Raw genomic sequence first — 16,266 nt, 5'->3', positions numbered from 1 at the left:
GAGTGAACAGCATTACGAGGGGTCACTTACTTTAAATGGTCATGTAGTGGCAAAGTTCTGAGTTTAATCTCCTATTGTTATGGCGCTTCTCTTTGCAATGGAGGAGGGGAGTGGGCTGCCTGTGCTTTCCTGCCACCTCAATATGCCTCATTGTGCCCGCCCCTGTATGAATATGCTAGCACCTGCACTTTGTTCTTGTAGCAGTGTTCAGGTGCCAGCAGGCTCTCACATCCTAGTCTTTTCCGACATGTCTGGTCCCCAGTCCTTTCTGCTTCTTTATGCTTCCAATGATGTGCCAACCCTGCAGGAACTGTCTGTTCAGCCAATCACTAGCTAGAGCAGTGACCTGTCATCAGAAGTAGGAAAAAGTGAAGAGGGCCGAAGACTGGGCACTGTTGAAATGGCAGTGGCAGGGGGAAAAAAGCATGTGAGTATGGGTTATTTTTTTGCACCCAGGGGCATTCCTATAAAAAAAAATGTTCATCCCCGGAAGTCCCCTTAAGGACTCAGCCCATTTTGGCCTTAAGGACTCAGACAATTTAATTTTTACGTTTTCATTTTTTCCTCCTCGCCTTCTAAAAATCATAACTCTTTTATATTTTCATCCACAGACTAGTATGAGGGCTTGTTTTTTGCGTGACCAGTTGTCCTTTGTAATGACATCACTCATTATATCATAAAATGTATGGCTCAACCAAAAAACACTATTTTAGTGGGGAAATTAAAACGAAAAATGCAATTTTGCTAATTTTGGAAGGTTTTGTTTTCACGCCATACAATTTATGGTAAAAATGACGTGTGTTCTTTATTCTGAGGGTCAATACGATTAAAATGATACCCATTATTACATACTTTTATATTATTGTTGCGCTTAAAAAAAATCACAAACTTTTTAACCAAATTAGTACGTTTATAATCCCTTTATTTTGATGACCTCTAACTTTTTTATTTTTCCGTATAAGAGGCGGTATGGGGGCTCATTTTTTCGCCATGATCTGTACTTTTTTTTCACTTTTTTTTTACTTTTACTTTTACATTTTTTTTACATTTTTTTTTTACACTTGAATAGTCCCCATAGGGGACTATTCATAGCAATACCATGATTGCTAATACTGATCTGTTCTATGTATAGGACATAGAACAGATCAGTATTGTCGGTCATCTCCTGCTCTGGTCTGCTCGATCACAGACCAGAGCAGGAGACGCCGGGAGCCGCACGGAGGAAGGTGAGGGGACCTCCGTGCGGCGTTATGAATGATCGGATCCCCGCAGCAGCGCTGCGGGCGATCCGATCGTTCATTTAAATCGCGAACTGCCGCAAATGCCGTGATCTGTATTGATCCCGGCACCTGAGGGGTTAATGGCGGACGCCCGCGAGATCGCGGGCGTCGGCCATTGCCGGCGGGTCCCTGGCTGCGATCAGCAGCCGGGATCAGCCGCGCATGACACGGGCATCGCTCCGATGCCCGCGGTTATGCTTAGGACGTAAATGTACGTCCTGGTGCGTTAAGTACCACCTCACCAGGACGTACAATTACGTCCTGCGTCCTTAAGGGGTTAATCATACATATTACTTAATACATAACACACATTACACAAACATTACACATACATGCACCCATAAATATATGCATACATACAAATGATGTAAATATAGTTGCCACATTACACATATATACCTTCTTCTCCAGTCTTTATTGAGAGCAAGTAAGAAACTTCAAATGCTTTAACTTACTGCAGTACCGACAGAAGAGGGAGGGGAAAAGCAGGACTTCCTAAGAACCAAGACCTGCACATGTCTACACCTAGGACATATGCCCTGGCTGCTCTCTTCACTCTAGTTTATCTTTGCAAAATGTAAAGGGAACCTGTTGGTAGAATTTATATTGCCACTGGACCATGGTTTGGAACGTAGTTTCCGTTATCCACAATGCTAGAAATGATAGTTTTATTCACATGCTATATGCCAATTGAGCCCAAGTAGTTATAGGAGCTTGAAGCAGGCCACAACTAGTCACTGTAGGGATGCTTGGATGGCGTGATGCCTTCAGAGCACGATTATAGGCAGAGCTCTGTGACTAGTTACGCCCTGCTACAGGCCATAATGACTACTTGGGGCTAATTTGCATATGGCGCTTGAATAAAACTATCATTTCTGTCATTTTGGATATGTGAAACAATTATCCCAGGAGGCATGGTAGGGAAGCTTGTTGTAATAACAGCTACAATGCTGTCTTAGCGGTTTTATAAGCTAAATTCTGCTGACAGGCTCCCTTTTAACTTTTTCAGCACTGGAAATTTATATTATTGTCTTATAATTGTACACCTATAATGTAAAATAAGATGTCACAATATAGTTTTAAGTGGCAAAGTAAGTCATTGCTCTAATGGCCAATATAGACATAGTCTACCTGCATATGCTCAGGGGTTTACACAGACTTATAAAGGGGTTGTCTGTTATAGAAAACTCCTTCCATTTGGCCAAATAGTACATGCTGAGCTAATAAATTGGAGGTTTCTCATTCTCTGCTTACAACCATAGAAATGAGTAGATGTCCATTGAAGTCAATGAGTGCCCTACAATGAACTACTAACACTGTAGGGAAATCAAGCAACCAGTCAGAGGTTTCCCTAGTAATAACAGTGTAGTGCGGGGTCACAGAAATAGTTCCCATTAGCATCAACTTATCCCAGGAGTTTAGACTAAACAGAAGTTGTTCAACCAGATACAATGCTATCGTTCATGATGGTGAGCACGTGACACAAATAAGGGTTTACTTTTATTTATAAGAAAAAATATACACAAATGGCTCGGAAAATCTGATCATATGTGGGAAATAATAAAGCAACACAAAAAAAGATGGTTAATGCTTGTTACTTATTTGGCGCAAAGCTCTCTGTACAGGTATCCAGTACAGAAAAGGTTAATAGAATACATGATGTTGATTACTGAAGTTCTAACCAAGCTTCCATAGGGAAAGTATTTCCTGAACCGCAGAGGCGCCAATTAAACAGAGAGCCCACAGCCTGCCCACTAGAATATATGTTCGGCTTGAATCATACACAAATGTGCCACAGCCAAGTACAATAGCTGCACGCAACAGGCTTTCCTTGGCTCATATTGCCGTTTCTTTTTTTTTTTCTTCTTAAGCCATTCCAGCTGTTTTTCGATGTTCAACCAGAGTCTCATAAAAGATCAGTAAAATGTGGTTAAATGGGGGGAAAATACCGAAAGAAAATGGTGTTACATTTTCGTGAATCAAGGTGAGAAAAAAAAGAAAGAAATAGCCATCCTTTTGTATATATTTTCATTTAACCTTATAATTTGTCACCATTGTGTAATCCATGTTAGAACAAATAGCATCTGCAAATAATGTATCCACATGACAAAGCAGCATTTTTCCTTATCTGTCGTTGAATATATTACAGAACAAAAGAAACCATATGGATTGTTAAAATATCAATAAGTTCATATAAGGCTAGTAGTGGGGTGTTAACTTACATAGTCGTGGAACGCCTTAGCTTCACTGGAGTGTTCACAGGTCTCTCGCCTGTCAGGTGCTGCACAGTACAAATCCCAAAATACACTGCGTGAGAAAAAAGAGAAAAATAAATGACTTAACTGACGATCAAACGTAAAAAAGATGGCTAAAACCCATAATCACCCATAACTGATTACAGTAGTAAAATTATAAAAGTACTCCTACCCTATCCTTTGGCTAGGGGATGAGTGTCAGATTGCAGTGATAAGTGCCAACCACTGGGACCTCACCATGACCATGAGAAAGGGGCCCCGACTTTATTTGTTTGGAATAAAGCAGTGACTAACACATGAATATTGTCACTCTATTTATTCTCTATAGAGCCGCTGGTGATAGCCAAATGCTGTACTCAGCTATCTCCCCCAGCTCCATAAGCAAATAATGAAACATCGGCGTGGATGCGCAAGTCGCTGCTCCATTCAAAGCATAGGAGCTGGGATTCTGGGGGTCAGACTACCCACATTCCTGAAATATTGAAGATTATGGTTTAGCACAGAGGGTGTTGCTTCATGATAAATATGGGTGTGGCTTAACATGCAACACTTTGTGCCACGATTCACCAAAATGTACCAAAATTAAGCTGTGCATTTTATAGGCCAACATTAAGTTGGCATACAAGTTAGACAAGTCTACAGCTGAAATTAGACAGTCTAACATTTACAAACAGCCTGAACCACTATGATACATTTGCCACAATCCATTGTTCTCTACCTGTAAATGATGTAAGAAAAAATATGGCCTATTGTAAGTAAAATAATACACATATATGGTCAAAACTTTAGCAACCCTAAATCTGCATAATTGAGAAGGCTACAGCAGACCATACACGTTAGACTTGATATCCCCTGATGACTCGCTTATGTAGCTGTGATCGCAGCCCTGTGCTAAGCCCATATGCACTGGCTACAGTATGACATCTACATTGGCAATATCGGTTTTCTTCGTGTTTACTTATTATGTCCTCCATTTCTTGGAGGAAGTAAATTTAAACCACTTAGGAAGAATTTATCATTATATGTGTTGATCAAGTTATATTAACAAAACTGCACATGTTCTTCATAAATAAAATAAAAATCACTGCTGTTGCAGTAACTTTTGCAACTAACAATGTATATGATAAATTGATAAATCGGTAACCTCTGAAAAAGCAGAAACACATGTGACTTCATATAGAACTCATTTGACAAAAGAATTTCTGACTTTCAAAAGTCGCAAATTTGTGTACAAATTGGGTCAAATGTTCACAAAAAAAGCTGTGTAGATACAATAATAAAGTCCCCCTTACAGTTCAGGAGGTATGGGTTCTCTATATTGGATAAAGAGTTTGACCATCTTGGCTGATCTTCAATGCAGAATTTTTAGGCCATATGGAGGCATTATATTTGATGGAAAGGATCATCTTGTTCATCAAAATAATGGACAAGATGATGGAATGAGATGGCCCCTTTTATAAGTTATGCGTTGGAAACAGCACTCACACTGAGCAATTTTGGCTTTTCTGGTCCTAAAATGAAGTGGAAAATCAAAACTGATGACACACTGACACTCTACAGATATAGTCACAACATGAATAATTATATACATAGAATAATAATAGGTAACACATTGTAAAAAATTTGCAAAAATAAACAGCGCTAGATAATATACACTAGTTACCGTACTATAGCTTTCTATAATATCATATTATTGTAGAATAATTACCCATGCATTTGTAACAGCCATAGCATATAATCTGCCTCACATATTGGGATGAATAGGTATTAAAAATGTAACAACTTATCATATCGGACTTTATAAAAGGTCTCCGATAAAATCCGCATGGATAAATAAAGGTTTTCTGGTAAAATGAGGAAATCAGTCAGGTTAGTAAAATAACCCCACAATACCACTCAGGGCTTAACGTAGGACAACGTAAAGCTTCCAAACCGCACAACCCTCTTCCAAGACATACTGAATCTGCCGGATTTGGCCAAGATCATTCTATATTTTACTGGTTCCAGGCCCATTGCCTGAAAACATGTTAGACCTGGATATTTTCTTTTTTGAGGAACCACTGAAAAATTCTAATATATGTGTAGCCACAAAAAAGTGCTAATCCAGTTATAATTCTTCCACAGTACACATCTTTACAGCCTAGTATTACATGGTTTAGAAATGAGATTCAGTAACAGTCTATACGCCACATTCTCTATGTGCGTATTAATTAAATGTGTCCGTACTTTCAGATATTAACTATTATCTATGACACTAAGAGTTGCATTACTGTTAAATGAATTATGCATATTTACCCATAGGAAGATTTTATCAATCACTGGGCTTACAGTGAATTAATCCATTAAAGATCACGGCTAGCATTTAAAACAAGGAATTTGTATCAAATTCAGGTAAAATTTAAACATACACTGTTTGGACAAAAGTACTGGGACACCTACATACCTGCAGGAACCTGCAGGAACGTTTAGGACATCCCATTCTAAATCCATAGGGATTACTATGAAGCAGACCACACTTTGCAGTTACAGCTTCCACTCTTCAAGGAATACTTTCAACAAGATTTTGAGTGTGTCTGTAGGATTTTTTGCACATTCATCTAGGAGGACATTTGTGAGGTCAGACATTGATGTTGGAAGGAAGGGCCTTGCTCACAATTACCATTCTAGTTCGCCCAAAAGGTGTTTGGTGGGGTAGAAGTCAGAGTTTTGTGTGGGCCAGTCATGTTCTTCCAAACCAAATTCACCCAGCCATGCCTTTTTGGATTTTGCTTTATGCACAGGGGCACAGTCATGCTGGAATAGTAAAGGGCCAACCATAAACTGTTTCCCTAGAGTTGGAAGTATACATTTGTCCACAATGTCTTGGTGTACTGAAGCATTAAGATTTTCCTTTAATGGAACTAAGGTGCCTAGTGCAACCGCTGAAAAACAACCCTGTAGCTTTATTTCTCTTGCCCCAAACTTTACAGTTGGCACAGTCAGGCAGTTATCGTTCTCTTGTCATCCACCAAACCCAGACACATCCATTAGATTGCCAGATAGGCATGGTTTACCACTCCACAGAACACAATTACACTGCTCCAGAGTCCAGTTACATCATGCTTTACACCACTCCATCTGATGCTTGGCCTTGTGCTTGGTGATGTAAGGCTTGTATGCACAGCTATGGAAACTCATGCCATGGATCTCTTGGCACACATTTTTTGTGATGATGTTAATGCCAGTTGAGGTTTGAAACTTTGTAGTTATAGTCAGCAGGCTATTGGCAACTTTTATGTACTATGTGCCTCAACACTCGGCAACGCAACACTGTGATGACAGCATCAGATCCTAAAAGATCCTGTAACAATGCATAGAGAAAGAGGAGGTTAAAGGGGACATAGCGCTGGTAGGGAGAGGCCGGGCTTAGTTAACAACCCATTCCCCAGCTCCTGCACCTGTTCCTCGTGCTGGTGGTATGATATCGCACAGTTTATATATGCCAAAAAACAGTCGCTTGAGGTATGCAACCGCACATTTGGACTGGCCAGCTTCAATTTGGAAGAAGGTGCTGTGGACTTATAAAACAAAGTTGGAGTTATTTGGTCATAACAAGGGGTGTTATGCATGGCGTAAAAAGAACACAGCGTTTTGAGACAAACACTTGCTACCCATTTGGTGCAGGTTCCATCATGCTGTGCGGCTGTGTGGTCAGTGCTGGTACTGGGAGTCTTGTTAAAGTTGAGGGTCGCATGGATTCCACTCAATATCAACAGATACTTGAGAATAATATAAAGGAATTGGTCAAAAAGTTAAAATTACGACACGGCTGGATATTTCAACAAGACAACGACCCAAAACACTGCTCCAAATCTACTCTGGTATTTATGCAGAGGAACAAGTACAATGCTCTGAAATGGCCATCCCGGTCTCCAGACATGAATGTCATTGACAATCTATGGTGTGATGTGAAGCGGGCTGTTCATGCTCGGCAACTAGAGATGAGTGAAGTTACAGGGATTAGATTAGTCACAAACTTCTCGGCTCGGCAGTTGCTGACTTTAGCCTGCATAAATGAGTTCAGCTTTCAGGTGCTCCGGTGGGCTGGAGACTCCCTCCTAGGACTGTATCCACCTTTTCCAGCCACCGGAGCACCTGAAAGCTGAACTCATTTATGCAGGATAAAGTCAGCAACTGCTGAAGTTCACGACAAATCGAATCACTGTAAATTCCCTCATCTCTATCGGCAACCATCAAACCTAACTGAACTGGGGATGTTTAACAAAGAGGAATATTCCAAGATACCTTCATCCAGAATCCAAACACTCAAAACAGGCTATAGGAAGTATCTAAAGGCTGTTTCTGCTAAAGCAGGCTCAACTAAATATTCATGTGATATTTCTGTTGGGGCGCCCAAATTTATGCACCTGTCTACTTTCATTTTGATGCAGATTGCACATTTTAAATCTCATGTTACTACTGAAATATTACTGTGTCTTTCAGATATTTGATAGCTCAAAATTAAATTGCTGATCCAAACACCCAATTATTTATAAATGAAGGAGGTGCCTAAACTCTTGCATATAACTGTATATGATAAGCGCAGGTTTGATAAATCCCTTTCCCCAGCCTTAAAGTGACCATCTATTTTTGACATTACTTTTTTCTTTATTACAACAGTTCTCAGAAAATACATTGATTATGCGTTATCAGTTGCTGTAATCTGTAAGAGAACACTGACAGCAAGTACTCAAGTCCCCGTCAGTGCCCCCACTGTAATAATGAAGCATTTCATGCTAGTTATTAATCTCAGTGGGCTGTTTATGTAATGCACAGACATGGTGGTTGCTCAGCAAAAAGGAAGAAATGTTGTTTGTGGGCTGATTTTTGGTCCTGAAAAACAGAATACTCCCTTCTAACTTAGAATCCTGTAATACAGTATTTTTAACTAGAAATCCCCTTTAAGGGCTTTTTTTCATGCATCATAAAGACCGCTAAACATCTAGCCAGTATTTGTAGGTTCCGCATTCTATGAACCAAATGAATCCAATCAGACTTCATTATAGGTTTTTATTTTACAACAAACTCATAAAAAGGGACGCATGAAAAAATCCTACAGGCAACAGTGATAAATATTTTTACATGTCAAGTTTTATAGTCCCTGAATCCCAGTGTTGTAACCTCTGATGCTGGGTGAAGGGCTTACCCGGTACTAAATGCAATAGGAAATGATTTCACTTCCTTAGACATAACTAGAGTGAACTAAAAAATATGCTATATCCCAGCAGTGTACCAATAAATAATTTGAAATACATGTCTGCCTCATAATCGATGGGTCCCCTGTGTGGAGAAGGGACCATAATTTACGAGAGTTTCTCCATTGTAGTCAGAATATAGACAGGTCACAGCTTCTCTTCAAGGCAGTATGAATAGCTGTAGCCTCCCAAGAGTAAAATCAAACACAAGAACAGAATACAAAACTTACACTTTCAAACAGAGATGGTGCACATTATGTTGGGAATCGTAATTTGTTTAATTAAAGTTACTGAATGCCATTATTCATCAGACTAGTCACAGGGTCTTCAGGCTAGAAGCCCTTAACTATTCAGGTTGGAATGATGTCTCTTGGATGTACACAGCAACAGCTGTTATATTCTCGCCCTAGAAGATAAATCTTGTAAAAGCCCAAGTAGATAAAATGGGATGCAGTGTTTCCAGTTGAATATTGTTCACAATTCAGTAGCATACTGCAACAGCCTACTAAAGGCTCTGAGGCTCCATCCCCCATCTACACCAAACACGAGCATGTCAACTTTTCATTTCATTGTAAACTTTTTTTTTTATTACACATACAGGACTTATTATTAAGATCTTATAGATTATTTCTGAATCGGCCCATTAGAAATGGACCTTAGTGGCAAGAGATTAGTTCCAAATGGGTGTTCTCCTGCTATGCACTCATAGTGCCCATTATTGTCTTGGAGTCTGGGCCTACAGGGGATCCTCTTGTACTCTGGTGGGCTGGTCCAAACTTGACCTTATAACAATGTCTAAATCTTTGTACCTATGTGTAGTAAAAGTAATGCTTTCAGTGCTGCACCAAATTCGACCAAAAATATGTACATTATCCATACTATCATAGGTATATTTTATTATCTTCACCTGTATACATATATTAACAACATTTAGATACATTGTGGAACAGGACATGGATCAAGATAAAGCTATTAAATAGACCATGTTATTTTGAGATTCTCGGTTGTAACACATCATTGGAAAGACCATTGAGATATCCAAGAACCCACTTCAATAAGGCAGGTGATAAAATCTATGGCTAGTCAGTATTTGTCAAACAACTACGGTACATACAGGAATACTTAAAGCACAAAAGTTAAGCCTGGAAAATAGAGTTTTAGGACATCAGGCTATAAAGTCAGCCTTCTCTTTGGGATCAGACATGTAAAGCAACACTAAATAGTAATGAATTATAAAAGCAAACAGGCAATAAACTTGCCCTCAGTGTTTGTCAGATGAGGGTTAATATTCTTCTGATCTGTTCCACTTTTGGCTGGAAGATGGGTGAGAGGACAGGGCTTAATGTTCTTTGTCTCCGATTGCGGACAGAGCACTGGGGGAGGACCCATGCTGCAGCCAGTGGATGGGATTGTGTGGGGGATGGCTGATCTCCTGGGACACACAGAGAATACTTTTTGCATTCCTCACTTTTTATTACAATTTGCACAAAACAGGACCAAAGCAAAGGAGGAAACTAAAGGAGGCACAGTAAAAGGTTATATATATGTTAAAAGTTTAACCCCTTAAGGAGGGTTTTAGGCCTGAGGACACAGCAATGCTTTGGTTTTGGGTTTATGGTGTCCGTTGTGTTTATAAAAGACATATTAACTATTCATTCTGAGGATAATTACAATTACTGTTTTAGTACTTTTGAGTTAACTCTTTTTTTTCCGAGATGGGAGGAACCAATATTCTAACATTTTTCTATGCTCTTCATTCTGGTTAAGAGACAATGCTGTATAGTATGTCAAGTAGAGAATCAGTTTATACCCAGAAATTAGAAGGCCTTGAAGATATATATATATATATATATATATATATATATATAAAAAACTCAATGGCCCTCATTTACTATTGCAAACCCGACATGTTTGTCGGGTTGTGCTCCAGATTCTGTCGCATTGCGCCAGAAATTCTGTCTGCGCCAGAATTGAAAAAACCTGACTAACTCTCCATTTTGCTAAGAAAGGGGGCGTGGTCTCCGAAAAGGGGCGTGTTCCCTACATTTTCACAAAAATGCAACATATTTACTAAGGTTTCCACATAAAATGTGGTGGATTTGAGCTGAGGAAAACCCTACAGATCAGAGCATGTGTAAAGACAAAGCAAAGTGTAGGGAAAGTGGAAAATGTAGGGAAACCTTAGTAAATACCGTGGAAAATAAATTGTAGGAAATTAAAACCCACAAAGAAACCTACACAACACTCTTAGTAAATAAGGGCCAATGTGTGTGTGTATGTACGTGTGTGTGTGTGTGTGTATGTTCCAGCATCACGTCCAAACGGCTGAAGATATTAACATGAAACTTAGCACACATGTTACTTATACGTTAACAACAAACATAGGATAGGTCATTTAACCCTTACTCACCCCTATTTGCCAGGGTCGGGGTTTTTGTTTAAAGTCCCATACAAGTCTATGGGAAATATATGTTACTGCATAACTTCCAAACGGCTGGAGATATTTCGATAATACTTGGTCACATATTACTTATATGTCCACTTAAAATATAGGATAGTTAGATTAACCCATAACTACCCTCATTTGTGAGGGTCGGGGTTTTTGTTTAAAGTCCAAATCAATGGGAAATGTATGTTCCCACATAACTTCCGTACGGCTGGAGATATTTCAATAATACCTGGTACACTTATTACTTATATGTCAAATAAAAAGATATGATAGTTAAATTAACCCTTACCTACACCCTTTCATAAAAGATGGGTTTTTGTTTCAAGTCCCATGCGAGTATATGGGACTTCCGGTACCTTACTCCACAAGCTCCGCATCTCCTGGTGAATGTGTCAATCCGGCTTGCAAGCCACACGCCATCTCACAAAGAGAGGTGGTCGGGAAAGGAGGTCGGAATAGGAGGATGGGATATGAGGTCAGGATATGAGCACAGGATATGAAGACAGGATATGAGGTTGAGATATGAGGTCGAGATATGAGGACGGGATAGGAGGTCGGGATATGATGACGGCATATGATGACGGATATGAAGACGGGATTTGAGGTTGAGATATGAGGACGGAATATGAGGACGGGATAAGAGGACGGGATAGGAGGTCAGGATAGGAGGTCAGGATATGAGGACGGCATATGAGGCCGGGATAGGAGGTCGAGATATGAGGTCGCGATATGAGGTCGGCATATGAGGTCAAGATATGAGGGCAGGATAGGAGGATGGGATATGAGGTCGAGTTATGAGGACGGGATAGGAGGACGGGATAGGAGGTCGGGCTATGAGGACCGGATATGAGGATGGGATATGAGGATGGGATATGAGGTTGTGATATGAGGACAGGATATGGGGACGGGATATGGCAACAATATATGAGATATGAAGTCAAAAGCTTCCTCCTTTGTTGATTTTCCTCCCTAACAATGATTAGGAAGTAAAAACCAGGCAACATCGGGTACTCAGCTAGTATATAATAATAAAAAGAGGAATCCAGCCTCTGCTGGTATGTTTTCAGTTATTTTCCAATAGTCAGCCATTCCTGCAGCTTCAGTGTGATTTAGGCCTCATGGGCATGGCTATATTTTGTACAGAGTGTTTTTAAGCAAGGTTACAGATGGAGTTTATATGTTTTAGTGTCCTAAATTTACATTTTAGATTTTGTGTGCTATAATAATGTATATATCCGAAAATTTGTGAACAGTCAATATATTATGTTCAAAAGGATTTCCTAAAACATAACTTTAATGTTATATCTGAATAATAAAAAAAAAAAATCATCTGTGAAGGTCAAACAACTGGAACCCTTACTGACCTCAACAACACAGGAAGTGTTCCCTATAACTCAAGGGGGGTAGATGTCGCACACAGTTCTTTGTGACAGTTTTTAATGAACCCAGCAGTAGGGAGAAATATAAGTCCTTCCCTTATATTTCTCACTCTTTTGGAATGCACTTCTGGCTTTGAGTCAAAAAACTAAATGAATAACTGCAAAAAAAAAGCTGTGTGTGAAACCAGCCTAAAGGAACTGCGAAATATGAATGTGGCTGAGCTGCAGTACCAGAGACAACCCAAAAGCCAGATTGGTGCCAATTCTGGGAATAAAAACAAAGTTGAAATCCTGTTTAGCCATGTAAATCTTTTAAAAGATCTCTTGCTTACAGGATAGAGGATTTGTGTAACTAGTATCTATTGCTTAATAGATCAGTTAGTATAGATGACAAAACGTTATTTTAAAAAGAAAGGAAAGAGCGCGCCATAGCGTAATACGCAGGTATAGGGTCCACAGATAAAATTGCGGTTGTGTAAGCTCACACACAACAGTGGTTATTGTGAGTGAGAGGTGGGTCCAGTCTGCAGCCTTCTCGGAACAATAACAAGAGGAGACTTCTAGAGGTGGAGGGATTCAACGGCGCTGACCAGGAGTAGACACGTCAGATAGGTAGGAAAGTGGCTTTATTAAAACAATGCAACGAGTTTCACCTCAGGTGCGGCTTCATCAGGCATCATTAAGATGCCTGATGAAGCCGCACCTGCAGTGAAACACATTGCATTGTTTTAATAAAGCCACTTTCCTACCTACCTGACGTGTCTGCTCCTGGTCAGCGCCGTTGAATCCCTCCACCTCTAGAAGTCTCCTCTTGTCATTAAACTTTATTTTAAAGCTAAGTACCTGGCATTGCCCAGTTTTTCCTACCTAATCCTTGTGGGGGAGGAAAGGCAACAAAGGAGGAAGCTATTGTCCTCACATCCTGACCCGTAATCCCCTCCTGATATTCCCACCCCATATCCCCTTCTCATATCCCGACCCATATCCCCTCTTCATATCCGGACCCCATAACCCTTCCTCATATCCCGACCACATATCCCCTCCTCATATCTCGTCCTGATGTACTGACCTCATATCCCATCCTGCTATCCTGATCCTATATCCCCTCCTCATTTCTCATCCTGGTATACTGACCTCACATTCCATCCTTATATCTGGACCTCATATCCTGTCCTCCTATCCTGACCCCATATCCCCTCCTCATATCTCATCCTGATATACTGACCTCATATTCCATCCTGCTATCCTGATCCTATATCCCCTCCTCATTTCTCATCCTGGTATACTGACCTCACATTCCATTCTTATATCTGGACCTCATATTCTGTCCTCATATCCCAACCTCATATCCCGATCCCATATCCCGACCCCATATCCCTTCCCCATATCCCCTCCTCATATCTCGTCCTGATATACTGACCTCATATCCCAACCTCATACTCATATTTTGTCCTCAACCTCATATTCATATTTTGTCCTCATATTCTGACTTAACCCCTTAAGGACCGGAGGTTTTTCCGTTTTTGCATTTTCGTTTTTTGCTCCTTGCCTTTAAAAAATCATAACTCTTTCAAATTTACACCTAAAAATCCATATGATGGCTTATTTTTTGCGCCACCAATTCTACTTTGTAATGACGTCAGTCATTTTGCCCAAAAATCTATGGTGAAGCGGGAAAAAAAATCATTGTGCGACAAAATTTTAAAAAAAACGCTGTTTTGTAACTTTTGGGGGCTTCCGTTTCTACGTAGTACATTTTTCGGTAAAAATGACACCTGATATGTATTCTGTAGGTCCATACGATTAAAATGATACCCTACTTATATAGGTTTGATTTTGTCGGACTTCTGGAAAAAATCATAACTACATGCAGGAAAATTAATACGTTTAAAATTGTCATCTTCTGACCCCTATAACTTTTTTATTTTTCCGTGTATGGGGCGGTATGAGGGCTCATTTTTTGCGCCGTGATCTGAAGTTTTTAACGGTACCATTTTTGCATTGATAGGACTTATTGATCGCTTTTTATTCATTTTTTCATGATATAAAAAGTGACCAAAAATGCACTATTTTGGACTTTGGAATTTTTTTGCGCGCACGCCATTGACCGTGCGGTTTAATTAACGATATATTTTTATAATTCGGACATTTCCGCACGCGGCGATACCATTTATGTTTATTTTTATTTTTATTTACACTGTGTTTTTTCTTTTATGGGAAAAGGGGGGTGATTGAAACTTTTAATAGGGAATGGGTTAAATGATGTTTATTCACTTTTTTTTTGCACTTTTTTTTTGCAGTGTTATAGCTCCCGTAGGGACCTATAACACTGCACACACTGATCTTTTACATTGATCACTGGTTTCTCATAAGAAACCAGTGATCGATGATTCTGCCGCATGACTGCTCATGCCTGGATCTCAGGCACTGAGCAGTCATTCGGCGATCGGACAGCGAGGAGGCAGGTAGGGGCCCTCCCGCTGTCCTGTCAGCTGTTCGGGATGCCGCGATTTCACCGCGGCTATCCCGAACAGCCCACTGAGCTAGCCGGCATGCTTTCGGTTTCACTTTAGACGCGGCGTTCAACTTTGAACGCCGCGTCTAAAGGGTTAATAGCGCGCGGCACAGCGATCAATGCCGCGCGCTATTAGCCACGGGTCCCGGCCGTTGTTAGAGGCCGGGCCCGAACCGCTATGACGCGGGGCCACGCCGTGGCCCCGCGTTATAGATCGGGAGTGGACACATGACGTTCCAGTACGTCATGTGTCCTTAAGGGGTTAATATCCCAACTTCATACAGTGGGGCAAAGAAGTATTTCGTCAGCCACGAATTGTGCAAGTTCTCCCACTTAAAAAGATGAGAGAAGCATATAATTTTCATCATAGATATACCTCATCTATGAGAGACATAATGAGAAAAAAATCCATAAAATCCCATTGTCTAATTTTTAAAGAATTTATTTGCAAATCATGGTGGAAAATAAGTATTTGCTCAATAAAAAAAGTTCATTTTAATACTTTATTATATACCCTTTGTTGGTAATGACAGAGGTCAAATGTTTGCTGTAAGTCTTCACAAGGTTTTCACACACTGTTGCTGTTTTTTTTTGCACATTCCTCCATGCAGATCTCCTCTAGAGCAGTGATGTTTTGGGGTTGAAACTTGGCAATACGGACTTTAAACTCCCTCCAAAGGTTTTCTCTTGGGTTGAGATCTGGAGACTGGCTAGGCCACTCCAGGACCTTAAAATGCTTCTTACGAAGCCACTCCTTTGTTGCCCGTGAGGTGTGTTTGGGATCATTGTCATGCTGAAAGACCCAACATCGTTTCATCTTAAATGCCTTTGCTGATGGAAGGAGGTTTTCACTCAAAGTCTCACGATACATGGCCCCATTCATTCTTTCCTTTACACAATCAGTCGTCCTAGTACCTTAGCAGAAAAACTGCCCCAAAGCATGATGTTTCTACCCCAATGCTTCACGGTAGGTATGGTGTTCTTTGGATGCAGCTCAGCATTCGTTCTCCTCAAAACAAGGCGAGTTGAGTTTTTACCAAAAAGTTCTACTTTGGTTTCATCTGACCATATGACATTCTTCCAATACTCTTCTGGATCATCCAAATGCTCTCTAGCAAACTTCAGATGTACTGGCTTAAGCAGCGGGACACGTC

The 16,266-nt window shown here is 40.3% G+C and overlaps 1 protein-coding gene across 1 annotated transcript in view; it reads right to left on the bottom strand.

The window, feature by feature from the left end:
- SSBP4 (single stranded DNA binding protein 4) overlaps positions 1–16,266 on the bottom strand; it is a 455,748-nt gene that overhangs the window by 263,806 nt on the left and 175,676 nt on the right. The window contains exon 4 of the mRNA XM_056574391.1: positions 3,503–3,587. Within this exon, the coding sequence (XP_056430366.1) occupies positions 3,503–3,587 (85 nt within the window). The remainder of the gene's footprint in view (positions 1–3,502; positions 3,588–16,266) is intronic.

The sequence above is a fragment of the Hyla sarda genome, chromosome 1 (genome assembly GCF_029499605.1).
Source record: "Hyla sarda isolate aHylSar1 chromosome 1, aHylSar1.hap1, whole genome shotgun sequence".
In the NCBI taxonomy this organism is placed as follows: domain Eukaryota; kingdom Metazoa; phylum Chordata; class Amphibia; order Anura; family Hylidae; genus Hyla; species Hyla sarda.
Note: the sequence above shows the minus strand (reverse complement) of the source record. Positions and strands in the feature narration are given on the sequence as shown.